The sequence below is a fragment of the Semicossyphus pulcher genome, unplaced genomic scaffold, assembly GCF_022749685.1.
Source record: "Semicossyphus pulcher isolate SPU_LCO1_2020_fin unplaced genomic scaffold, fSemPul1.0.p SCAF_6, whole genome shotgun sequence".
Classification (NCBI taxonomy): Eukaryota; Metazoa; Chordata; class Actinopteri; order Labriformes; family Labridae; genus Semicossyphus; species Semicossyphus pulcher.
Genome location: NW_027211737.1, coordinates 22,443,259 through 22,469,073, shown reverse-complemented (window position 1 = coordinate 22,469,073; position 25,815 = coordinate 22,443,259). Strand labels below are relative to the sequence as shown.

The window sequence follows — 25,815 nt, the reverse complement described above, 5'->3', positions numbered from 1 at the left end:
GGGCTAGAATGAGACGTATGAATGAGGCGGTTCACCGCTTTGTTGCAGTGAACGTTGGCTTGTGGATGACAATGACAGTGAAACTATAACGCTGCTTAAAATCATCCCAGTGCTTCTAAGAACGAGGAGAGCAGACGTGCAGCCAAGCAGCTCAGCAGGGACATATTTCTAAAAGCATCACAGAGCTGTGTTGACAACTAATCCTGTGGGTTTCATTTACCAATTGCTGCTGCCTGTATTTAATCTGCTCTGAACTTGCAGAGTCATAATAGCTTCTGTGGAAATATATAGCTGAGGTTTAGTAACGAGTGAGGAGGAGAAATAATTCAGAATTATGTGTCTCATGTTTTTCAGACGGTCCATTGGAGCTGCACACCCTCTCCCTGCTGCCGTCCCAGCGTCAGGTGGTCTTTAAAGGCGACCGGCTGCCCTTCCACTGCACCGCCGCCTTGGTGGACAAGATCACCGCCTTACATTGGCGTCACAATGGTCGACTGGTGACCTCTGACCCCGAGATGGGCGTCCAGCTGGAGAGCAGTGTGCTGCACGACTGCACCTTTATCACAAGGTACAGAGAGACACTTGAGAGGGACTTGATAAACATAAAGATGAATATTTAACTATTTCAGTGGTGGTAATGTGTTTCAATGACCGGTCTCTAATCTCTTTATCCAGTGAGCTTATTCTATTCAACGTACGAGCGGAGGCCAGAGGAGAGTGGGAGTGTGTGGTTTCCACCGGGCGGGGCAACACGTCCCGCAGTGTGGAAATACTGGTGCTGGAGAACAGCGCCTCCTTCTGTCCAGAGGATAAAGTTGTCAACAACCGTGGGGAGTTCAGGTTAGTAACACTTACAGTGATTAATATCACATAGCTAAAGATTCAAAGTCCTCTCCTCTCATGCAGTGTTTCATCCTCAGGTGGCCCAGGACTCTGGCAGGCATCACCTCTCATCAGTACTGCCTGCAGATGCGTTACCCCTCCATGTCTGTGGAGGGAGGTATCGAGCAGAAAAAGGCCTCCAGATACTGTGATGATAATGGAAAGTGGAGGGAAGCTAACTATACGGACTGTCACTACACTAATGGCATCACTCGGGTCCTGCACACCTTCATCCTGGTCAGTTGTGATGTCAGAGCAGGGTTTGCTCCAGTGCATGATCAGTTAAAATGTCCCCTCTAACATTTTCCCTCGTATATTTTTGTTCTTGCTTTACAGCGACCCATCAATGTGTCCAACGCCGTCACTCTGGCTCATCAGGTGCGCACGTACACTCTGGAGGCTGCAGGCTTCACTGACTCTGTGGATGTGTTGTATGTGGCTCAAATGATGGAGAAGTTTATGGAATATGTCAAACAGCTGCGAGAGGTGAGATATATGCATATTTAAGATGGCTGTATAAAGGTTCATGTGTGGTTTTTCCCAGCGTTAACATCATGTAACTGTTGAATATATGTGTGCGTTTATTCCAGTTGTCGGAGGTGTTGGTGGAGATGGGCAGTAACCTGATGCAGGTGGACGACCAGCTCCTCGCACTCGCCCAGAGAGAGAAGAGGGCCTGCAGCTCCATCGTCTACTCTCTGGAGACGTTGGCCTGGCCTCAGCTGCACAGTCATGCTCAGGATTTCTCAATGGTACAAATTTTTTGTGTTTTAGTTTGTTTTTTTTGTAACTGAGCAGGAAGAATTGGATTGTCACCTTATCGCCTTATCTGAATGACCTGTGAACAAATACAGAACCCATCTTTACATTTATATTTCATTTGATGTATACAGGTGTCCAGGAACATCGTGATGGAGGCCCACTTTATCCGTCCGGCCCACTTCACTGGTATAACGTGCACTGCGTATCAGCGTCGCGACGTCTCAACGGGCAGCCTGGGAGCAGAAACGACAGAGTCTGCTCACGAGCAGCAGCTTCGATTTCGCTGCAGCACCGGCTCCCATAACACCTCCCTCAATAATTTCCCCCTCAAGGTGAGGCATGAGCAAGCCTACTTTTACTACACACTGTGTAATCAGTAACCTATTGTGTCTGCTCTCATAGGTACCAGGATGCGCTGATTTCAACATTGCATTCAAGTTTTTCATGTGTCTTTTTCCTGCAGAACTCAGTAGCCCTGGCCTCTGTGACTCTCCCAGCCACTCTGTTTCCTCCTGACGCTCCTGCAGACTGTAAGCTGCAGTTTGTCGCCTTCAGAAGCGGCAGCTTCTTCCCTCTGTCTGCGAACTCAAGTAACACTGAGGAACACTCACGCCGCCGTAGTGTCAACACTCCTGTCCTCTTTGTCGGCCTTGGTGAGGAACAGTCTCAGACTTTATATTAAAAGCTTGTTCTCTCACATTTAAAGGAAATCCTCAAATACACCCAGAAGGGCAATTAGCATATCCGGGCCTTTTTCATGTAATTGTTCTTTTAGCTGTGTAAGACATAAAACTAAAAACAATAATGTCATGGGGTCAAGAAGGAAGCCGATTTCTCCACCAACAGTGGTGCTGGTAATATTTTACAGATTTGTCCTTGTAGATAAAAGCTTACTTAAGCTACTAGACCTGTCGATCTACATAACAAGAGCAGTGTAAGTTGCAGAACCTCATGAAGCAACATAAAAGTGACACAGACTTTTCAGTGGCCAATTTTTCAGTTCAATGCACGACAAACTGTGCATCTGTAATTGGTATTTCTCCTGCTCTCTGTCAGACGGCTGCAGCATGTGGAACCACTCGGAGCCCATCTGGGTGTCTCTGCGCCACTTGTCCCCTGGCTCTGACGCTGTGGCGGCCCAGTGGAGCCTGAAGGCGCTGGAGAAACACGGGAGCTGGAGCCAGGAGGGCTGTCAGCTGGTCCACAGCGACAGCAGCACCTCCACCATGCGCTGCTCTCTGCTCAGCAACTACGCTGTGCTGCAGGTAGGAAAACCATGAGTATTTATCATTCATCCAGGATCACAAAAGGTTGAATGAGACTTTAATGATGATGTGTAATTTCTTTCTAGGAGGTACCTGACTTCCCCAACTCTGCACCCATCTCTGTAAGGGTGCTTCACCCTGTGGTCTATGCCAACACTGCACTGCTGCTCCTCTGCCTCTTCACCATCATCATCACACACATACTGCACCACAGGTACTGTTGTCTCTATGCATAAACAGAATTCTCATTGTTTGTTTAATCTCCTCATTATATCACTCTGTTCCCCTGCAGCACTATTCACATATCAAGAAAGAGCTGGCACACGTTACTGAATACCTGCTTCCACATCGCAATGACTACAGCCATCTACGCAGGAGGCATAAGCTTGACCAGCTACCCCGTGGTTTGCCAAGCAGTAAGTCCTTATTTACACTTTGTCCTCATTTTGATCCGTGGAATTTTAGCTTGATATTTGACGGGACTGTATCGTGTGACAGGTGGGCATTGCCCTGCACTACTCCTCGCTGTCGACCCTGCTGTGGATCGGAGTCAGTGCCAGGGTCCTCTACAAAGAGGCCGTGTGGAGAACGCCTCGACAGCCGGAGGGAGAGCCTCCTGCTCCACCTACTCAGCGACCAATGCTCAGGTCAGTGACGCACAACCCACAGCTCACCTTCACCCTCTTCCTGTACTGTGAGATTGTTGTTTGCTGTCAATACCGTATCTTTTAGACGAACGCGGGTGGTCTTGTGCACGGCCACCCAAACTGTGCGTTATCAAAGTGAGCCTTTGTGTCGCAGAAACTTGGAGGGACATAACAGAGAAGAGCTGACAGGCACGAAAAAGCTATAAGCCAATATGAATACAGCAAGGGGGAGGGGAGGAATGTATGAAACACAACAGAAGTCGAGGGGGTCATCATAAATCTGAGCAGGGTGGTTAAAGGGGTGCACTGTCTCTCCAAATATTCCCGTCGATGTCTCCTCCCCCCGCCCCTGTGATCATGACGTTGTGGTCATACACTGTGCCGCTGACCTCACTGGCCCTCCCACCATGTCTTTGTTGCCTACTCAGCCACATGGGATCAGTCGGCAATAAATCACAGACTTCTGGAGCCCATACTGACCCTTGTAACACTCACTCACACACTAAGAGAGAGAAGGATCACACAGATTATAGACAGCCGGAGAGATATAAAAACACAATGAGGAAAAACGACTCTGACAAGCGCACTTTAAAAACATCGTTGCAGCCAAAGGTCAAACAGCATCCTGGAGCACAAACAAGAAAAAACTGCGGCTGGGAAGTTGTGTTTGATATGTTTTTCTCTGTTATTCAAGGTTCTATTTGATAGCGGGTGGAGTTCCTCTTATCATTTGTGGGATCACTGCAGCTGTCAATGTCAACAACTACGGAGACAACAGCCCTTAGTACGTACTTCTCCTTTTATCCTTGAGCCGTTTGAACCCTTGACTTTGTGTTGTTTTGTTTGGTGAAGTGAATACTTCTGTGTGACATGTTGAATTCACAGACGTCTCCTTGTTTTGCTCTGACCCTCCTGACTTTTTTTTCTGCCTCTTGCAGCTGCTGGCTGGTGTGGCGCCCCAGTCTGGGGTCTTTCTTTGTCCCTGCAGGACTGGTGGTGTTGGTGACCTGGATCTACTTCCTGTGCACTGGGGTCCGCCTGAGGCACCGTGTAGCCAAAGAATGCACAGGAACCACCCTGTCCTCCCCTGTGACTGAGAGCCAGCCTGCACTGGCAGGAAGCACCAGCCTGCTCTCCACAGACTCAGCAGTGGGACCTATAAGCCCTGTTGTAGCCCCTGAGGACCAGTACTCCCTGAAGACACAGTTCTTGGTGCTGGTGGCGACCCACTTCCTGTTTGTGGCTCTGTGGTGTTGTGGAGCCATGGCCATGTGGCTGACAGGACGCACCAGCTTGTTGTTTAGCAGTCTCTATGGGATAGCTGCCACAGTTTTGGGGGTGTTTCTGGTGGTGCATCACTGCTTCAGGCGCCTGGATGTGCAGGCCTCATGGCTTGCATGTTGCCCAGGTTATCACCGCGCCCAACCCATGTCTACCTACACACACACCTGCACTACAGGGAGTGGCGTGCACACGTCAGAGCAGGGATCACAGCTTTTCATCAACTGCCATCCACCTGCTGACTCTCACAACTCCTCGTCAGCTCGCTCATCATCCACGCCGAGTGGAATCAGCAGCGTGGGGCCCGGGCCCTGCAAGCTCACCAACCTGCTGCAGGTGGCACAAGACAATCCGAACAACACCACCCGAGCCCCTGCAGGAAACAATACCAGCACCAGCACTGACAACATCACCAAGCCTACAAACAATGTCCTGCCCACCATTAACTCAGCAGCCCCCCTGCACCCCCAGAGGAGGAAAGTGGGGAGCAGAACTAAACAAGGAAGCAGCCAGTATCACCATCGAGGTGAGGGCAGGGGTCACTATCGCCTCAAAGCTCTCAGGACTGCAGGGGGAGGGGGCAGCTTGGGAGCTTTAGGACCCTCTGGTTTGGATCACCTCAGTTCTTCACATGCGGTTTACAAACAGGCCACAAGTGAGAATGGCAGCATCCATCACAGCCTGTCAGAAACCCAGGCCAGCCCGCTAACCAATGGGAAGCGAGTTGGAGAGTCAGTGGCGACCAGCCCCTCAGAGGGGAGTGACGGGGGCAGCAGCGGGAGCCGCAAACCCTTCCCCCTGCTGCCCTCTATGGCCAGCAGAGCGGCCATGCACAATGCTCAGAGACGATGTGCCAGCAAAGACAATTTAAAACTTGCAGCTGCTGCAGAGCGAGAAACTAAACGCTGCTCTTATCCTTTGAACAGTGTCACCACCACTGTGCCGGGGGCCGCTGCCCCAAACGGCACCCTGAAAAACACAGTGCTGGAGTTAGAGCAGGACATGAGCGGCACCGACCAATCACAGAGCTCCGTCGGGATGAAGAGCGGTTTGTGGAAAAGTGAAACCACAGTGTAACCTATTCTTATATGTGAACTTCTATGCATGACCTTCATGGACTCTTTAAATGATTGGGTTATGTTTTAATGGTCTCTTGATTATTATAATTATATAATTTAAGATATAAAATCATGGAGGCATCCAGGACCCTAAACTGGTACTTGTGCCTCTCATTGTAAAAGTTTGCTGTGAAATGTTGAAAAATATAACAAGGCAGGTTTTTTTATTGTCATTTTCAAACTTAAGATACTCATTTATTTTATTCATTTCACAAAAAATGTACAAGATATCTCTGAAGTTGGCATTTAATGTTGATTTTTGGATGTCTAATGAAAGCTTTACTGTTTATTAATAGTGATTTTTCTATGCATATCAACTATAGCATGAAATGGGATGCAAGATGGTCCATTTCCAAAGTACAACTTTATGCATTTAATCTGTGGACAACACTTCATCCTTATGTTTGCTTCAAGTACTTGTTTGTGTGTGCTCATGTCATGTATGCTTTTGTATGTTCTGTGTGCGTGTGAGAGTGAATGTGTGTGTGCGTGTGTGTGTGTGTGTGTGCGATTTGTATCCACATACAGCAGGAGTGATTGTATCAGTGTGGCTGTACAGAATCTCAGAGTTGATTAAAAAAGCTATGCGAGACTTATGAACATTCATTTCTATTTTTGTGTACTACCATCTGCACTGACAGAGCGCCACTCATCTATTAAATTAAGACAGAACAAAATGCAAAGGAGGGGACGATACTTGGCTTTCTGTTTATGCAGTTACTTGATTCTATTCTCACCTCTAGCAGACTGATTACTGCCCCCTCCTGGATGGAAAATGTACTTTTTAGTCATTGTCAGGAATAAGAAATGTGTAGTAATGAGGCAAATCTCAGGTTTTGCAATAATGAAGACATCCAACCCATACTCTGACTCAAATTTCAATTTTCTTAAAATAATTTTAGAGGTTAAAAAAGGCATTTTTAAAATGGTTTTCATGTACCAGTGGCCTGACCAAGAAACATCACTGCATGCACATCATGTTCTTTTTTTCAATAAATTCAATCAATTTTGCCTTCACATTTGAGTTGACTTACAAAGGCCGGACTTCTCTTTTTAACCAATTTAATACACATGCAATTCAGGAAGCATCTTCAACAGGAAATTGTGTTTCTGCTAAGTACCTTATTGTCACAGCTTTTTGCTATTGTTCTTTGAGAGGAAGTCATCATGAAATCAACACATTCACATTCTGTATGATGTAACTGTAAGGTACTTTATTGTGTTAAAGTGTTGTATATCCTGTGTGCACTATGAGCACAGAGGATAGTATGTATGTGAGGTAAAATGGTAAAATTATCATCTATTCCCTGTGACCATGACTCATGGAAAACAGTCATGTTCAGATAGACTTGTCTTCCTCATGATTCTGTATGAGTTTCAGGGTCGTCGTGTTCAGGCACTTAATGCTTCTGGTGATGGGACTATAATCTGTGCTCAGGTTTCATGGCCACACCTGAGTCTAATCCATCCTGACTAGTTTCTCCGAGTATGAAGAAAAAGATTGATGATTTAACATTATATAAACTTTTAAACATACATAATCTTATTGTGTGTGCCAAAATGCCTGCTCCTGCCTTTTGCTGTTTGAATAATGTACATTTCTACTAATGTTACAGTAATGCCACAGCACTCTTTCCCTTTCTGAAACATTCAGCCATGTGTATTCTGATTTGCATATTACACAGGCTTTTAAAAACACATGAAAATGAGGTGTTATGAAACATTTGGTCAGAAACTCCAGGCCCATGTAATGACAAGCTATTAGAAGAATGCTACCTGATATTTATTTGCACTGAATTATCTCGATGAAGGCCTGGTGGTATGATCAAGTTATTTGATACTTAAATGGTAGTGAGAGACAAACGAGTAATGTCATCCTGCTTTTCTGAGTGACTTAGCAGAGTTATCAATTAATATTATATAATTTGATAGCAAAAACCAGAACATACAATAGTTTGAGCCTCCTCAAATTTAGACGTAAAATAAAGTGAGGAAAGTAATTTGTCAGGCTATCGTCGATCCGGCAAATGCTAAGTTAGCATCCCTAGACTCAGTTCAGTGTTAATTTTCATCCTGTTACAGTTTTCCATGAGTTTTGTGAGGGCAAACTGACCCCTGATCAGTGGCTGACAATGCTACTTAACGGTCCATAACGTCTCAACGCCCTCCTCCTCGACTGCCCAATCACTGACGGAGTTTAATAACTGACAGAAACGTTAGCCAATCAGTGAGCGCTTTGTAGAGTATGGGTGGGAACTCATAACATCAGGGAAGTGAATTGTTTTACTAAGCGGAGGCAAGGCAATGGAAATGTTTTCATGAAAGCCTCTTAAAGGAATTAGTCGCACTGTAGTTATGTCTTGCCGGGTTACATGGGCTAGAACTAGCTTTATGTTGTTTATCTGAGTTTTAACTCAACTCAAGTGTTATTAGAAGCTTAGCTACATCGTTGCGAGAGGAGGGAGAAGTATTACGACACCAACCTGAGCTTCCTGAACCGAAGTAAAGCTAGGTAACCTAAAACTCCAGCCCCATAGGACGCCAGAGGAGTAATACATAGTTTAGAAAAAGGTTAACCAACAAATAGACGTTCTTTGATATTTTATAGGACAACTTGGATTAACTTTTGGTGAAGCTTTACGGACTTAAGCGATGTCTCTGGCCGACCAGAGCCAGCATTGGTTTCCTACGAGTGTCCAGGTAACGGTGCATCAGGCTCGTAACCTGCGCGTGAAGGGCAAGAATGGCACCAACGACGCCTACGCCATCATCCAGGTGGCCAAAGACAAGTTTTCGACCACCGTGGCCGAGAAATGCGTGGCTCCAGTGTGGAAAGAAGAGGCTTCGTTTGACCTGCCTCTCTTCCACCCGGGTAACGCTGAACGATGCACCCTGTATGTCATCGTAATGCACCGGGCTCATGTGGGGCTCGACAAGTTCCTGGGTCAGGCTGTGGTGAACCTGCTAGATCTACATGACAACAACTCCCGCAAAAAGACAGAGTAAGTCACCACCGTTGTGTAGGCCTTAAGTGACTCATACCATATATCGCATGTTTCTCAGAAAGCTGGGAATTCATCATCATACACAGTGTTGTCCCTGGGGTTAAGGCTTATTTGTTGTACTTGAGTCAGACAAACACTAATTTCCCTTGTAAAAGTTCATCTTTATCGTCTAGTCCAGTCCACCCACATGAATTTTATCTATTCAATGCCACTTACTATGATATTTGACTTAAGGGTATATTATTTTCCCCTTAACTTATTGGACCCTATGCTATGCCCCTGATAGGTTTTGTTTATGACCCTCAAAGCAATATAGCTGTATTTGCCTTAATGTTATTGTGACAGACATAAAAAGTATATCTGAAAAATACTGGAACATCTCAGTCTTTCAAAAGTTCAAGTTTATCATAACAATACAATTTCATTAAAAGGTACTCACATCTACAGGTTACCACACTTCTTGCCTGTCCTTTTAATAATACAGACTAAACAAAAAATGTAAACTCCCACGGATGGTCAAAACAAAATAGTTTGCTTGATGAAGGTCTAGTACCAAAACTTTGCAAATAAATATAATTTCTGCAAGTTAGACCGTGTGCGGGAGTTTACATTTTTTAGTTTGACCTGTTCCTCTCCTACGCACCTGTTTTAAAACAGATGTGCGAAGCTTTTTTCAACAATAATACAGACCAGGACACAATATTACAGAGCGTATTACTTCTTTAAAAAGTGTAACGTACTTCTCCCATGTATGAAAAACCTGATAATTTCTTAGATGTTGTCAAACTTTGTTTTGTAAGACCTCCCTCTTTGAATTTGGCATCCAACTGAGCCACTTTAAAACTTCCACATTTGAACTGTTCTCTTTTCACATTAAAAAACGAACAAAAATAATAAATCCATGTTAAGAATCATTCCTGGATTTTCACTTGTTAACTGTGGAAAGCTTCAGTAGGTCTAATTTTTTCCATGTTTAGTTTAGTTTCCACTTGTGATTTAAATTATTGTTTACACAAATGAGTCACGTTCTTTTTTTTTCAGAAAAAAACACAGGTGACTTTAAACAGGTCACAAAATGAAGAAAACCAAGCTATTAACCTTCAAATGTTGACACTAAGATAGGATCTCTCTCCCTTCCCTCCTCTTATCAGTGTCTTAGAGGAAAAACAGAAACTCTGAGGATTGTGGGAAAACAGACCAAGACTCTGATCTGAGTACTTCCTTGTAACTTCTCCCTCTCTGTTGGACCAACCCTTAACGTTTGTCCACCACTTTTACTTCATAAATACGTGTGAAGCCGCCTCTGTCACTACCTTTGTAATTGACGCCTCTCTGGAAATGGTTTTCTCACACTGCTGCTGTTCATCGTGCACATTCTTTATGGCTATTTACTAGTGTACAATGTGTCTGCTGCTCACGCCCAGATATGTTAAATGAGTCAGAATGACATCTGCGGTTTTCACGTTCTGTAGTGTATGGGTGTGTCACGGGTGTAACAGGCAGCATAATAAAACATTGCAGCAGCGTTAAATCTGTATTTACACACCCTCTTATGTAAGGAAACCTAAAAATAAAACAGTTTAATATAGAGTTATATACTATACTATATATAGTATATAGTTTTATATAGTCTGTCAAAGGTTCCCACACTGTCAGAATGTGGCTTTTAACTCTGAAATGACCTTTGGTAAAGACTGAGTGATGTGGTGCTTCTCAACCAAAGGTAGCCTGCTGCGCGTATATGACCTCACTCACCTCTTTATTGTACCATCATATCTGAAATGTTATCTTGTGTTTGCTCAGTGAGCTTTTACTGTACGTTTTACTGGCAGAGTTCGTTCCTTGCACTCTCCTTGTTGTTCTCCTGGCCCCCTCCCTCTGCCTCGTTTAGGACCCAGTTTGCAGTCCGGGTATTGGATGTAGCTGTTTTGGCAGTGAAGCGTGGGGTGTTAGATTACTGTCCTGGAGGCCAGTGGAGCTGCTACAGGCTTTGACATTGAGATCTTTGTCTCCCTGCTCAAAGGAAGCCCTTCTGTTGCTTTTATACAAAAGAGTGTATTCGAGATGAAATTAGGTTATTGGGGCATTTATTTCAGTTTGTATGAGGTTACAGTAAGGCTCATTGACTGTCACAGATGAGTAGACATCAATATAGACAGCTAGGCGACTATTCACACTCAATTCAATGATCAGATTTCTATTACATTCAGGTGCTTATTTGGTGTGAGGCTTCGATTTCAGTGCATTTTTTGGATTATTTGATAAGTTGTTATAGCAGTAATAAATTACTTTTTGGCTGGAATTTAGGGTTATTTTAATTACTGAATAGTACTAACCCTACTGCCATTTCTTCACAATTTACAGACGCTCCAGGTTACATGTTCATATAACTTGTTTAGTCCAAGTGAAAGCCAAAGATGCTCAGTTTACAATCACATATAATAACAAAAACAACATAATCTAGAAAATGACTAGATACGATTGATCCATTACCGAAACAACGAAAACGAAATTAGTTTTCTGTCAATAAAAATATTGTTTTAAGCTCGATATTGAGTAACAATATTGGACATGTTCCAATTGTTGAGCTAGTCTGCAGAGTGAGATTCACCTGTCAGGACACCTGAGCCACAATATTGTTTTGTAAACAAAAAGCAGAGCAGTGGAACTAAGGATTATTTTTACTTACACAACATAAGGTTCAACTTCAAATCCAAACAAAATGATGTTATAAACTTTTTATTTGCTTTACATTAATTCTTTTTTATCAACAGTCCTTGAAAATCTTTAAAATAACTATAAAACTTTAGTACGTGGTGTGACTGAGTGTTTACCCAACATTATGGAGGAAGTTATTCTCCATTTACAGCACTGACACATAATTCTAGCAGCTCATTCTGGTGTCCACTCTCAGTATAAATACATGCTCTCCTGTTAATCATTATACATGGCACAGGAGAAGTGCCCTTGACAGTTAACTGAGGGAACCAGTCCAGCAGGACCGGTGACAGCGTGCGTCGGGCACGGCTCTGTATTTCTGCACAAACAGAACAGAACATGCACACCCTGTTGTTCTGTTAATAACTGTAAAAATGCATTGTCTCAGTACAGCTGCACAACAACTGAGCTGCAAGACAAGAACAACCAGCTGTTTTCTTACTGGCTCATGAAAGTGTGATCTCTGTGTTGGTGTGCTCGGCTTCAGTTAGCGATTGTTTGGCTTGGCATGCTGAGTTTAGGGTGGGAGATGAAGAATGTTTGGATTAGACTCAGTGTAACTTTCATTACATCACATAGTTTACAGCTCCTCCCTGTTTGAAACAGTCTGAGGAATGTTGGTTCACTCCCATGCTTCTTTCCTGAATATTATTGTTATCCTGCAAAGAGCCTGTCTGGATGCTTGCTACAGTATACTCTCTACTGACAAATGATTTCTGCCTCTGTAAACTCCATATGAACTGCAAACAACTGGTTAATACCACACCACAATTTGTTTTCAATGGCATCTTTACAATACCTAAAGTAATCATCTTGAAGATTTCCATTTAAATAAATGTCTGTTAAGTAACTATGTATCACCAAATGAGGTAACACAATGGTGATTGAGCCTATGGCCCACTGATGAAAGCCTTTGCATTTGCAGTATATAGTATTATTACAGACTGGGTGTCTGTGGCGACTTTAGCGGAAAAAATCACAAGCGACGCCCAGTTAGTGACGCGTTTTCCATCACCCAGCAGTGGTTGGTCTGCCAGAGAGGGTAGGCGGAGCTAAGCTCCTGCTTTTCCGGTCTCTGCAAGAGTTGCGAGTAAACAGTGATCTTCTATGGCTGAACAAACAAAGAAAAGATCGATGACTACAGATACAACTTCAACAATAAGGAAAAATCCAAAGAAAAAGAAACAAACTCGACGCTCAGATGAAGGCAAACAGTCTAAAAAGGAAAGCGACCGAAAATCAAGAGTTACGACCGTAACAAAGGGAGCCAACCGTAGACGTCTGTCTGGGACATTTGCCTTTTATCGACATTAGGTGCCGCGAAATGGAATGAAACTGAACACTGAGAGATTATAACTTTAAGTTTATCTTTTAAAAAGTTTGATTAAACTTTAAAAGGGCCAAAATAAAACTCTACAAAACGATCAAAATGGAAATCCCACAGGTTACAGTTTTTTACAGTTGGTAACACATACAGCATTTCTCAACACAGATTTCAACCTTTCGAAACTCTTCACACACACAGCAAACTGAGTCATTGTCTACTTAACTGTATTGTAACTGATGATGCATTCAATGACCACATCCTTCTCCAAACTCATACCTCAACCGCCCATTAAAACTGACTGTTTTAAACAGAACACAATTCACTGTGACAGTAAATTATGAAGCGAACATTACATAAAGAAATAAGAAGCTTAAAATGCTTAAACTCCTAAAGGCTTGTGCCAGGTGAAAAAAAAGTGGCAGGTTTTGTCCGGGACAATTTGGGCTTTCACAGCTCTCTTCCAGCCACAGAAGTGATTTACAGCCCATCCCAAGATGTAACTTTTCCATCCATCTAATCCTCCACTCCTTAACCCCAGAAGAGGAATTCTTTTCCTCACAGAGGTGGAAAGTTATTGACCACCTCCAGCCACATGATTGAATGTCACTCTCTGACACATGAATGCCGGATGTGTGGAAATATCTGCAGAAGAAAACATTAGGTGTTGTGTGGTTGAGAAGTTGTGGCAGAATGCGGAAGACAGGGTGGACTACCACTGTTGTATCTATATATAGCTATGATCTAATTGTATGTAAAGGATCACTGTAATACCTAAGTATTAAATAAAGTCTATTGAAGCAAATTGCAGCTTTTGTGTGATATGTACTGTAAGGTAGCAGCCTCTAATGTGATGGTCAATAATGCAACAAATACTTGCTCAATAAACAAAAGTACTTAAGAGACAATAGAAAGGGATGTGTATTGCATTGCTGCATGTTGTAAGTGTTGTATTAGGTCATTATATAATGAGTGACCCAATGTTTCCACTGTTGCTACACGAGTTGATGCGGAGGTGTGTCTGAAGTGTTTTGGTTACACTAGTGTATTTCAGTTGTTAGAGTATCTCTTGTGTTGAGCTGAGCCGTCTGAACACTGTTGAAAACATGAACTCAGTTTAGAGAAATGTGTTACCAATTGTGAAATACAGCAAGCGGAACAGTTGGAGGGCTCTGCAGTGGAACAAAGGGGTTCAAAAGGCGAAAGGCTTGTCATAATGGTCACTCACAGTATTAGTCCCTCTAATAATAGCAAGGCTTTAGCAGGAAGCGTCTGCATGTAATGGCACTAATTGCTTGTTTTGGCAGGGTTTTAGAAAGGGCTGTCCAGAACACTCCTACCTTTCCCTTACAGACAATAAGAGCTGATCGTGAACAACAGAGAGGACATGAGAGGGGAGCCACACAAAGCTGTGATTGTCAGGCTTTATCTGTGGTTGGCATGGTGCTCTAAACAGGAACTGGAACAAGCTGTGTGCTAGTTAATGACGCCTATCTTTCTCAGGTATAACAAGACAGAGCAGACCAACAACAACAGACCTGAGCGTTCACAGTCGGAGCAATCAGGGGCTATTATACAGGACTTATACTCAACTTGTGTTTAATGTTATTTAACAACGCATTAGGTTAGTGGCTTTGTTACTTGGCAGTGATGTGGGGTCAACCCATTATCAAATTACTAGCAGGACCAAAACATAATATTAGAGGCTCTCTTGCTCTGTTTTAACACCAATTATACCCAGGAGTTAAACATCAGATTTATATGGACCCAGACTTCAATTTGTGTGCACTAATGATTTATTTTTATATTTATTTTTTCAGTAATATTTTTGATAAATTGATAAAAAGCTGAATTCAATAAGTAGCCAACATTCTGAAAAGTGCTAATATTCACTTCCGATCAGTGATGATGTAATACTCAGAGTTATTAAAATTGCAATGATTAACTGTAGAACAGAAAAGCAGCTAATCCTGACATTTGAGACGCTGAAACCAAAGACAGGTGGCATTTTTGCTTACTGACTTAGACAATCATATTATTACTTAAATTTCTTTTTATTGCATGTCTTTGTAGTCCTCTCACTGTTTCCTGTATGCTGCATTTGAACGCAATGGACTGATTGATCCTGCTACTAAAGATCATTTTCATATTATAAATCAATTTGTGTGTTTTTTATCTCAGTTAAACACCTCATGTATTAATCTGTTAGTCAATACACTGTCCAAAAATTAGTAAAACATCATATTTCAGGTGTTGGTTGATTTGCATGTCTGCTTGGTGTGTTTAAGTTAGCTGATCCAAAAATGTAGTTTTACATCTCCAAAATTGATCAGAAATACTTCTTTAGCACTGATTTATTGTCAACTCGTTGCTGTACAAAGCAACTTGTTTTTTTTAGTTTTTAGAGTCAGAGTCATTAGTTATTAGAGTTATGTGTTATCAGTGAGGTTTTCAATGTAGAGAGTCCACTGAACCCATGGATGGTGATTTGAGTCCCCCAAAAAGTATGTATTTCTTGAGAAATTGTGGTGTTAAATTTGGGTTGAATGTTGGTATGGTATGATATGGTTATGATTAATGGTAGGGGTGGGCGGTATACCGGTTTCACACTGTCACCGGTGTCACATTCAGCCATGACATAGATTTTGCAATACCGTCAATACCGTGATAAACACAAATGTTTTGGTATTCGTGCATGTTTTCCATAACTTATCTACAGGAAAAGTCTGTTTGATATCACATAGTGCATCTCTTCCGCACAGAGCCCTGACGCTCTGCATGCAGAGTGTGTGTGTGTGTGTGTCATTTGCCTGTAGACTTGCACGACGCTGCAGCCCTCATATAGTTACAGTTATTAGCGGAACCTCGCCCTGGTGTTGTTTAACGCTGTGGCCCACATGAACTATTTGTAGTCGCTGAACCAAGTGTGGTAAAAGTATGAGGATTTTTGTTTTGTAAAATAGAAAATAGACTTTAAAGTCCCAAATAATATTAAGTATAATTGTTAATTGTTTATATGTACATGAAAACACATTGATGTGTTCCCTTACATTGACAATAGAGCAAAAAGAGCTAGAATCATGTTTTAAGTAGAGTACCTTTTCATTTTGTAATACCGCTATATAATACCAGTATCGGTAAAAGGAAAGTAAATACAGTGATAAAAATTTTAGGTCATATCACCCACCCCTGCTATAAACCTCTATAAAAGACCCAGACATGAAAAAAAAATACCGTGTTATTCCGTGAAACCTCCAGAATATTAAAAAATACAGTGATACAGATTTTTAATCATACCGCCCAGCACTAATTAACAGATTATTTACTTAATGTCTTATTTCTCTGTTTCACTGCTATTGCTATTGCTGTTATTTATATTGACGGCGCTCGCTTTCTTCACCTCCTGTCTATGAGACTGTGCCCACAGGATCTCCTCTGCGCTGGTTAGATGCACAGAGGGTTGAAACTGCCGTGCTCTGACAGTAAGGTTTCTTTTGCTGTGAGTTTACAACTTTGTTATTGACAATGTAACAATGACAATTGTTCTATATAGATCTATAAAGATGAGGTGCGTTCCCGGGACCCATGGATTGTGAGTTTACTGTGTCCAAGATTTGACGCGTACCTAGCAACATCACTGTGTTACTAAGTTTATTCCTTTGTCTGTCAGTAAGAAAAGCAGAAATAGACTGATGTCAAGTGAAAATTTGTAACCCTGTTCATTGACTGTTTTATTAGAAGGATAAACCCCTTGAAATGAACCATCTCATTTTCAAGGGGGTCCTGTTGGTCGGTCTTGTAATAGGGAAGATGCGTCTAAATAGGATGTGGGTTTTTTTAAATGTTTTGAACAACATATCCAAATAATAAAATTAAAGAGTTTGTCATTTAGTCTCAGGGAATTCTTATAATTAAGAAAAATATAAAATTAATTAAACGTCTGAATCTTTTTTCTGTTTTTGCAGTTGGTTCAAGCTGGTGGACAAAAGTGGAAAAGAGGACAAGGTTCGAGGGGAGGTGCTGCTGGATGTCATATTTATGAGAAACAACATGTCAGCCAGCATGTTTGACCTGTCTATGCAGGACAAACCGCGCTCCCGCATCTCCAAGCTGAAGGACAAAGTGCGAGGGAAGAAAAAGGATGGCTTCTCCGACTCTGCTTCAGCCATTGTTCCTTCTGTCAGCCAGGTCCTCACAGATAGTGAGGGAGAGCCCGACGCACAGTCACTCAATCAGTTCCCAGGAACCAAAAAGAAATCTAAGCTCAAATCACTCTTTGCTCCCAAATCAAACTTGCAGCGTAACATCTCTCAGTCCATGTCGACTCTGGGGACTCTACCTGAGAAGAATTCATCTCTCAGTGGCAGCCGCTCGTCCGGGCTCAATGTCAACTCTCCTGAAGGTAACTTTCCCCCTCTATACACTGTGTGCACTGTATGTTTACACTTCTGTGCTTCCTCCTCCACAGTGCAGGTTCAATAATGGTGTTTTGCATGTCAACAATGACATCATGCTTCACTGTCTCTCCTCCCTCAGGAAAAAAGAAATTCAAAATCCTGGGACACAAGCGGTCAGGCAGCTCTGACAGCAAGGTGTCACAGGGTCCTTTCTCTCTACTGGGTCGCAACAAGCAGAGCAACAGTGACCTGAACAACTTGTGCATCAACGGCAGCCATGTTTACACCGAGGAGGAGTCCAAGAGTGGATCTACTCTCAGTCTGAACAGCTCAGGCCAAGGATCAGTCGAGGACGTCCGCAAACACACCTCTGAAGTCTCTGTAGACACCTTTAAGGGTGTACCTGTCCCCTCCCAGCAGATAGAATCCACAGACAAGGCAATGCTGGAGCAACGGCGCCATCTAGAGGAGGAGGAGAGAAGGCAGGCAGAAGAAAGCCGCATAGCAGAGGCCAAGAGGCTGGAGGAACAGGAGAAGTACAAGGCAGCAGCCAAGAGACTGCAGGAGGAAGAGGAGCACAGACTACAGGTGGAACAGCAGATAAAGAGACGCTTCCTTGAGGATGAAGCCAGGAGGAAGAAACAGGAGGAGGAGGAAGAACTCAGGATGCGGGAAGCAGCAGAAAAGCAGAGGCTTGAGGAGGAGCGTCGCAGAGCCGATGAGCAGAAAAAACAGGAGGAGGCCTCCATGAGTGACAGACTGTCGTCCCTGTTTGGAATCATCAAGAAGAAGGAGGAGAAGAAGGAGGAGGTTCTGCCACAGACTAAAGAGGTGGTGGCACCAGCACCTCGCACTGACTCGAGAGATCCTGATCAACCACTCTCCCACCACCCCACCAACCCGTTTGAGGAAATCTCCCTCGGCTCAGACCCTCGAGTCAGCAGCACTGAAAGCCCAGCTGATCTTCAGAAATCCAGCCACAACCAGCAAACCCCCTCCGCCATGGTCTTCCTCAACCGTACCGCTAAAGTGTCTGCAGTCAAACCCAGGTAGGACTCCTTCTCTTTAATTTGCATTCTCTCAACATTTACTCTGCTCTTATGTATTCATGTCACCACCTCTTGGCACAAGTGTCCGGTCGCACTTGAGGCTGTTTTTTGGCACTTACTGACTTTGTTCCCTCCTGTCTTGTTCGTTGCTTGTGTTGTATTAACTCTCAGATGTACGTCGCTTTGGACAAAAGCGTCTGCTAAATGAAATTGAAACATTATAATTGTAACATTGTAACATTGTAATGTCAGTGTCATGACTCTGTGGATGCTCTTGGTTGTTGTAGTCCCACTGTTCTTGGACTTGCTTGACTGGAATTTGAATACTGCCTTCAGTAGGCCCACAAGTGAAACTGCACATACTGTCTGCATCTGCTTAAAGAAACAGACCTAACAGTAATTGCAAAATATATATATATATATATATATATTTTATCTTCATTGTTATCCATGCACAAACAAGGGACCCATTTCAGTTAGAATTGTTATTCAAGAGAACCAAATCACACGTTTCAGGTGATTAAGTTTCACATTACACCATGTCTGTTGACACTGAAACTGGGAATTTCAAGGCATTCCTTCCTGTTTCTGTTCACGCCGACTCAAACACGTGACCATCTTGAATTACCAAATCTATGAATTCAGCCTAACAGTTGTTGACGGGCCAGTTCGACCAGTTTGGTCTCTGTGCTGATGAGAATCTGGGTGTGGCTTGTGTGTGCGAGGATGTTGTGGAACAGGTAGTGGACTGAGCAGGGCTCATAAGGAGTGACTGCGCCACAGTGTTACTGTCTTCAAGGACGTCTTGGGTGGTTGGATTAAGGTTTTGGACCTGGATTTTTTTGTGGTGTGGATTTTTGATACTTGAATCAAAATGGTAAGAGGCTCGTTCTTGCAGTTGTCATTGATGTTACAGTAGTCATTGTCTTAAGAATGTTTGCCAGATGGCAGGTAGTAGTCTAGGTATTTAAAGTTAGTTTCTTTAAATGTAGTTGTGATCCTTGTTACGTTTTGAAGCCACGTTGGACTGCTATAATAATCCAAGTATAATCATGTTAAAGCAGAATTGTCACGTCTTCTCATATTTGACAGTCAACATGTCTCCATGTGGGCAGGTCACAGCTAAAAATAGAATCAGTTATCGCGAGACGTGTGATTATGAACAGGTTTTTCTGTGGGTTTGCTGTTCATGAACACAGGATACTGTAAATGGTAGCCTTGTTGAGTGCAGATTTGTCCAAGTTGTTTAAAGATGCATTAAAATGTATCTGGGTATGGGCTAATTTATCTGAGGATGTGTTCAATAGTCTTTGTTGACATGTGAGATGCAGGTTGAATTGGTGATGGGTTGTACATTGGTGGAAATGACTTCAGGGAATGTGATGGTCACACTGACCTGTAGGCCTTTGTTTTCACTCCTTGGCAGATCAACTCAGTCTCAGGAGTCTGAACCTACTGACTCCCAGTCCACCAGTCAGCTGAGTCATTCCCCAGACACCTCCGAGTCCACCTTCTCTAGTGTCCCATCCGAATCCCCTGAAAATTTCTCCAACTTCCACTCATCCTTGGCTCCACCAAACTTAAGTGAAAGCCCGTCTGGTTCCCCTTGTGGCAGCCTAGAGGATTTGTCCTCTGGGGGATCCTCACCCACCATGGCGGATAAGAAGAAAAGAGCCCCCCTGCCCCCGTCGCATGCAGGCAATGGGACCCAAACTGGAGGATACCATGTTCCTGTCAGAGAGATCAAGAATCCTGCATATGTAGATGTAGATTTAGATGGACCGCAGCAAGGCAACAAACCGTCTCTACCACTTCCTGATTATGAAACCCTGTTCCCTCAGAAGAGACACGGAGTCCAAGGCCACACTCGATGGGACCACATTATTGCTGAGGTCAACCAGAGACACAGAGAACCTGAACTTGAATTTGTGGGTCCAGAGATGAGTGTGGATGGCCCAGAGGACCATAGTCGCAGTCTTAAGTCTTCACTTCCACAAGAGAGTCCGACTTATACAACACACTCTCAGGAACCCAAACCTGTGTCTTCAAAAAAGTTAGCGGCTCCAGCTCCCCCCAAGTCGACGCCGCCTCCACTCCCTCAGAAAGATTACAGTCAAAGACAGAGCCAGAATACTGCTTACCACTCGCTCATGGGGAATAATCCGGCTCCAGTTCCGGCTCCTGTAAACACTGAACCTTCAAGCAGAGAAAGTCCCTCAGTGAAGTCAAGAGATGGAGCGAAGAAGGTGTTGCGTCCATCATCTGCAGCATTGCATTCAACCAGACCAACCAGCCAAACAGACTGGGATAAATCAACACCAGATGATCAAAGAAAAACGCAAGTCAGTGTGAACAAAGAGCCACCCACAGCCAAACCCAGGCAGAGAGCTGGTGGCAAAGAGCCAGGACAACAGGAAGATTCTGCAGAGACACCAGAAGTCCCCGATAAAAATCTGAGAAATATTCAAACTAGTTTAAATATGAGCAGCACGGACAAAAAGGGCAGGCAGACGAAGGAGAACCTCACAGAGTTTGACCCATTCCCCAGTACTGAGCTCCTCTCCAAAGATCCATGGGCACAGCCGAAGCAGAACCAAGATTCCCTTTTTGCCGGAAATGTCCAAACAGACCCGAAACTTGGAATGACAGCAGAAGATCTTGAAAACATTTTTGGTAATGAGAAACCAACTGATCCATTTGCCAGTTTAAATGGCAGAAATTCAAAAGGACTTGGTGAAATCAAAGAAAGAGATGAAGGCTTCACTGCTTTCCTTAGAAGGAATTCCAGCAAAAGAAAACAGAATCCTTCTCCCGTAAATATCTCGGATAATAAGTCTCCCAAGCCTCAGCAAAAAACTGCTTCCAAAACAGAAGCGACCCCAACAACAGCTAATGGAGGCCTCTCCAAAAAAGAGGAGCCTATCACCCCGAAGCTTCAAGCTGATGTGAAAACACCGAGCAACCTTTACAGAGGAGGAGATGCATTTGGAGCTGAATCTTCCACTCCCCCCTCACAGCCCCTCCCTGTAGTTATGGAGGAACCGGTGGCAGGAGGTGTTTCTGGGGGAAAGGCACCAGCGAGAGCGTGGGTCTCACCCTCTGAGGTTCAGCCTGTCAGTGCTCAGAATAGCAATGGAGGTGGTCTAGCCTTATCAGCACGCAGGTGAGATTGAACAGGCTGCTTACAGAGTACACACTTGTGGATGGTTTATCTAGGCTTTGCATTTGGAATAAGGCTGCTGCTGCTGTTGTTGTTGTATCGGGGAGGCAGAGAAGGTGTTGGGACTTACCTTGGGTGTGACTACTTTGAAAGCTTGTGATTTCTTGGCAACTGCCTCCTTTTGAGTTTAATTCGGAAAATGACACTTTGAAGATTTGTTAAACACAAGAGGAAATAGTTGTACCTTTTTCTCCTGCTTTACATGATTTTTATTATTACTTTCTGCAAGGTTTCTGTGCAAATTGTTGTACGTGCAGTCATCCCTTTGAGCGCTTTATGATAATGTATGCGTTTCTTTACAGGCCTCATCCTGTGAAGCCTATGAGCACAGCAGAGAGCCAGAACCCCTTCGGCAGCCCTGCTGTAAAAGAGATAAAGGTCAGTGACAGCACACCCGGGAAGATTCAGGTACAGTCGTGTTGACATAATGATATACAGACACCAGAACACCGACAGATTTGTTGGCATATCACCTCCCAGCATACATTTGTATTTTCCTGCAGGAAGATGCTTTACAAAAAGCAATTTCCATATTTACAAGTCAACCTTTTTGAGTTTACTGTAATAATGTCTTTTAAAACTGGCTGCTTGAAAGTGAATGATTTTTCTTGTCTCAAATCTTGGTGCAGCCGACCCGGAAAATATTAGGATTATCAAAATTGAGTATTTGACGTTGGAATTAGCCCTTTAAAATACAAATATATTATGATCAAAAGGTCAACTTACCTTGTTTTGCCAATAGCTAGATTTAGTTTTTTGAGTCTCTTGATTTCTTTTAAAGGAGCATTTCGCTCCTGGAAAAAGCCAGTGTCAGTCAAAGCTGGTGTTCTCTGTAATCGATAGAAGCAAAAATATTTGAAATTGGCGCCATAGCTGTGGAGAAAGTTGTACAAACAGCTCGTGGTTTCACCAATTCTAAATTCCTACAACACCCACCATGCATTGCGCCCCTCCCTCTGAAAGGAACGGCCCAGGGAGAGACGCTGGAGTGAAATACTATCGTTTCACTGCAGAGTGGTACAGAATCTGAAATACGACGAGAATATACCGGTGGATCATCTAAAAAAATCTTCAGATCTGCAGTCTACATTTCAAACCTGACGATTTTGAACAAGACATGACATCAGAGGCGGGCGTCCTACATTGAGGAAGTGTAGTTTAGTGAGCTCCCTGGCCTGGTTTTCCAGGGCCCACTGGAGAAGCAGATGGCGTCCTCCAAAGGCACAGAGTGAAATTGCATTTTTTTAATGGCATTAGCTCCTCCTAATAGCATGATAGGACTAAGGTTGAAAATCTGCGAACTGGCCCTTTAATAAGTGGACCAGGTGATTTAAATTTGTCATGACAAGTTATTGAATATGTTTTGCGGTGCATATAAAATGAAAAAACCCAGCATACCTAAGAAAGCCTCTGCTGAGATTTGTCTTTTAAAGAGACAATCCAGAGTCCTTAACAGTGAAATGTGTACTTGATCAAATCCATGCGTATGTATTAATTGGACTGTTTATACTGTATTCACAGGTGGGAGGCTCTGTAGAAAGCGGACCCTACACTCAGCTGACACAGGAGGAGTTGATCACACTGGTGGTGAAGCAGCAGACCGACCTGTCCAAGAAGGACGCTCAGATTGTGGAGCTGGAGGAGTATATAGACAACCTGCTGGTCCGCGTCATAGACGAGAAACCCACCATCCTGCAGTCTCTCAACTTCAAACCAGTGTGAGGTAACAACAGCTGGAGGAGGAGAGTCCCACTTTCAGAGCCGGTTATGTTTGTTGTGTGTTTGTTCTGGTGTCACTGTGTGCTGAGAGACACGATCTCCATGAAGGTCTGAGAGCATATGCACTTTTTTAGCTTCAGAGTCAAATGTGTTTGAGAATGCTGGAATGATATACTCTGAACAACTATAACATTTGGTGATCACTTCATAACAAGCAAGTAAAAAAGATCTTTATATGAGCAGTTGAATGTATTTGTTTTGACACTAAGGTACTGGAGCTTTGCTTTAATAATCTTGTTACATAAAAATAGATTCAACATCTTGACTATAACAAACTTGATTAAACTTGGGTTGAGCTTTATTTAATAAACTAATAATGCAGAAGAAACCTGGCCTTTTTTTACCCTTTACACTGAAATGTATCTGTGTGTGATGAATGATCACATACACAACCTAATATAACCTTTCCAAATGTATGCATCACCTAGATATGGTATGAATGTAACATTTCCTTTTCCTCTTCCACCTCTTAAGTCTTATGTTATTTTTTTGGGCCTGATGCATGTATTAGTTTAATGAGAATAAACAGCATTTATTCCCTGTGTAACTCACCACAGTTGAATGTCAGCTGATCATCCAGTCCTTAAATCTCTAATAGTGTGCCTATTATGCATTAAAGATGTTCTTTAGAAAGCCAGCAATAGTAAAAAGCAAGCAGCTATGTACTGTACATATTTTTAACTACACAAACGTTACAGCTGTTCTTTCTTCCATGTGGTTGATATGTCGCCTGTGCACATACTTATGCAAGCACTAAGACAGAATCAAACTCCTCTAATAGTAATATGAAATAGTTTGATCTCTGTGATTTATGCGTTTTATTTATAAATGAAAACAGAGATAATCAAACAGTAATAATCAGAGTAACAGTAATAGACAGTCAGTAGTAACCGACCAGCCTTGTCTTTGTATTGAACTACACTAATGAATGACCCCTGCATCTATGCCTTTATATGACTACATTATTGTGTCTTAGTAAAAAAATAAAGCAATATTACTCTCCTGAATGTACATACCTGTGCCTTCCAAACCTTTTTTCATGACTTTTCTGATTTGCTGGATGTACAGTTGTTTGCTACCTCTCGTCTTTGTCTGTAACGAGCGCTGGCAGGATGTGCAGCCTGATGTTTGTCGTGTATTTGTCTGACATGAAAATAATACTACAGTCCATGTACAACTTCGGATAGAAGTGATGCTGAGCAAAAATATGGTTTTATTTGAAATAAAGACACTAATTATTTCACCAGTTTGTTTGTATCTGCAATTATTTACAACGGTGCTTTACATTTATTTATACAAGAAATATAACTATAAACAAATACCCAAATTTGCACTATATGTTCCACTTTAAGCAGTGTTTTACATTTTCCTCGTCAACAAATCCAATGAAAAGACAAAAACACACATGAAGTTGATCCTTCTTACAGGTCCAGTTTACACAGAGCCTGACATAAAAACAGTGAGCCTCACAGTTACACTGCACGACCGGATCACTCACTGTGATAAAAAGGGGCTCTGCAGTTTATTCCTGATCAATCCCACATCCATCCTGCTATCATAATGAGAGCCAACTCCAGAGCTGAATATAGCCAATAACAAGTTCATTATTTTCTTCAGCCTAGGTAACGATTGCAGCCCGGTTGTTCTGAAAATGATCCGTTATTTTTCAAAAATGAAAGTAAAATATATTTGTAAATTATTTTTTAAGTTCACAAAAATGAGGCACTCTTTTGGCTCGACGCTGTGAGAAACAGAAAGGTGGGGAAGTCACAACTACCGAGAAATTGATTGTCGCATGAAAATTGTCTTTTCATGAGCTTTGCTGACAGTTTAAGAAATGTACAATTTTACCTGTCTTTCATTTTTACCTCAAACTACATTTTCATCTGGCAAAAAGAAAGATGATTTTTATTGACCGAAGCCCAAAAAACAAAATATGCAGAAACTGCAGGTAAACTGTCCTTGTGTGATTTTAAAAATAAATGAGTTGAATTAAGAACTGACAAAAGGCAGGCTGTTCAGTGTGATCACGACAAAAACACATACAGCAGTTGACAGTCACTGTACTGTTTTCAGACTTAAAGGGCAACTACACTAATTTTAGCATCGAAGTCTTTCACAGTTCTTGCAGAGTTGTGCTGCATATGTGTTGTATAAAGCCTAAATGTGTGTGCAAAATTGTCTCAAGCGATGTAACGGTGTGATGCTAATCTAACGGAGTCTTGTTTTAAGCATCTTGGTAAACAACACAGAGACTCGGGTCCTAAATAAGCCCTGTGATTGACTGGAGACCAGTCCAGGGTGTACCCAGCCTTTCGCCCAGTGACAGCTGGGATAGGCTCCAGCCCCCCGCGACCCTGAACAGGAT

General features: G+C 42.8%; 2 protein-coding genes across 3 annotated transcripts in view; both read left to right on the top strand.

The window, feature by feature from the left end:
- Positions 1-6,819, top strand: part of adgra2 (adhesion G protein-coupled receptor A2) — a 39,581-nt gene extending 32,762 nt beyond the window's left edge. Inside the window, exons 7-19 of the mRNA XM_069683753.1 lie at positions 355-568; positions 676-840; positions 921-1,119; positions 1,219-1,368; positions 1,473-1,634; positions 1,776-1,976; positions 2,108-2,297; positions 2,701-2,909; positions 2,996-3,123; positions 3,202-3,325; positions 3,408-3,556; positions 4,251-4,340; positions 4,495-6,819. Of these exons, the coding sequence (XP_069539854.1) occupies positions 355-568; positions 676-840; positions 921-1,119; positions 1,219-1,368; positions 1,473-1,634; positions 1,776-1,976; positions 2,108-2,297; positions 2,701-2,909; positions 2,996-3,123; positions 3,202-3,325; positions 3,408-3,556; positions 4,251-4,340; positions 4,495-5,914 (3,401 nt within the window). The 3' untranslated portion in view covers positions 5,915-6,819. The remainder of the gene's footprint in view (positions 1-354; positions 569-675; positions 841-920; positions 1,120-1,218; positions 1,369-1,472; positions 1,635-1,775; positions 1,977-2,107; positions 2,298-2,700; positions 2,910-2,995; positions 3,124-3,201; positions 3,326-3,407; positions 3,557-4,250; positions 4,341-4,494) is intronic.
- A 1,442-nt stretch (positions 6,820-8,261) lies between these two features.
- Positions 8,262-24,693, top strand: rab11fip1a (RAB11 family interacting protein 1 (class I) a). Of its 2 annotated transcripts, XM_069683329.1 has the most exons (6): positions 8,262-8,957; positions 16,968-17,404; positions 17,539-18,448; positions 19,875-21,611; positions 21,971-22,046; positions 23,190-24,693. In XM_069683329.1, the coding sequence occupies exons 1-6, from the start codon at positions 8,608-8,610 to the stop codon at positions 23,388-23,390; spliced, it is 3,711 nt and encodes a 1,236-aa protein (XP_069539430.1). In that variant the 5' UTR covers positions 8,262-8,607; the 3' UTR covers positions 23,391-24,693. The 2 variants fall into 2 exon arrangements, with proteins under 2 accessions (XP_069539430.1, XP_069539432.1); XM_069683331.1 differs by lacking the exon at positions 19,875-21,611.
- The last annotated feature ends 1,122 nt before the right edge of the window (positions 24,694-25,815 follow it).

What these genes read in the sequence shown, in the direction of transcription:
- rab11fip1a (XM_069683329.1), top strand. Translation starts at nt 8,608, where the DNA reads ATGTCTCTGGCCGACCAGAGCCAGCATTGGTTTCCTACGAGTGTCCAG. An exon ending in AACTCCCGCAAAAAGACAGA is followed by an intron (nt 8,958 to 16,967) that starts GTAAGTCACCAC and finishes CTGTTTTTGCAG; the next exon opens with TTGGTTCAAGCTGGTGGACA. An exon ending in CAATGTCAACTCTCCTGAAG is followed by an intron (nt 17,405 to 17,538) that starts GTAACTTTCCCC and finishes CTCCTCCCTCAG; the next exon opens with GAAAAAAGAAATTCAAAATC.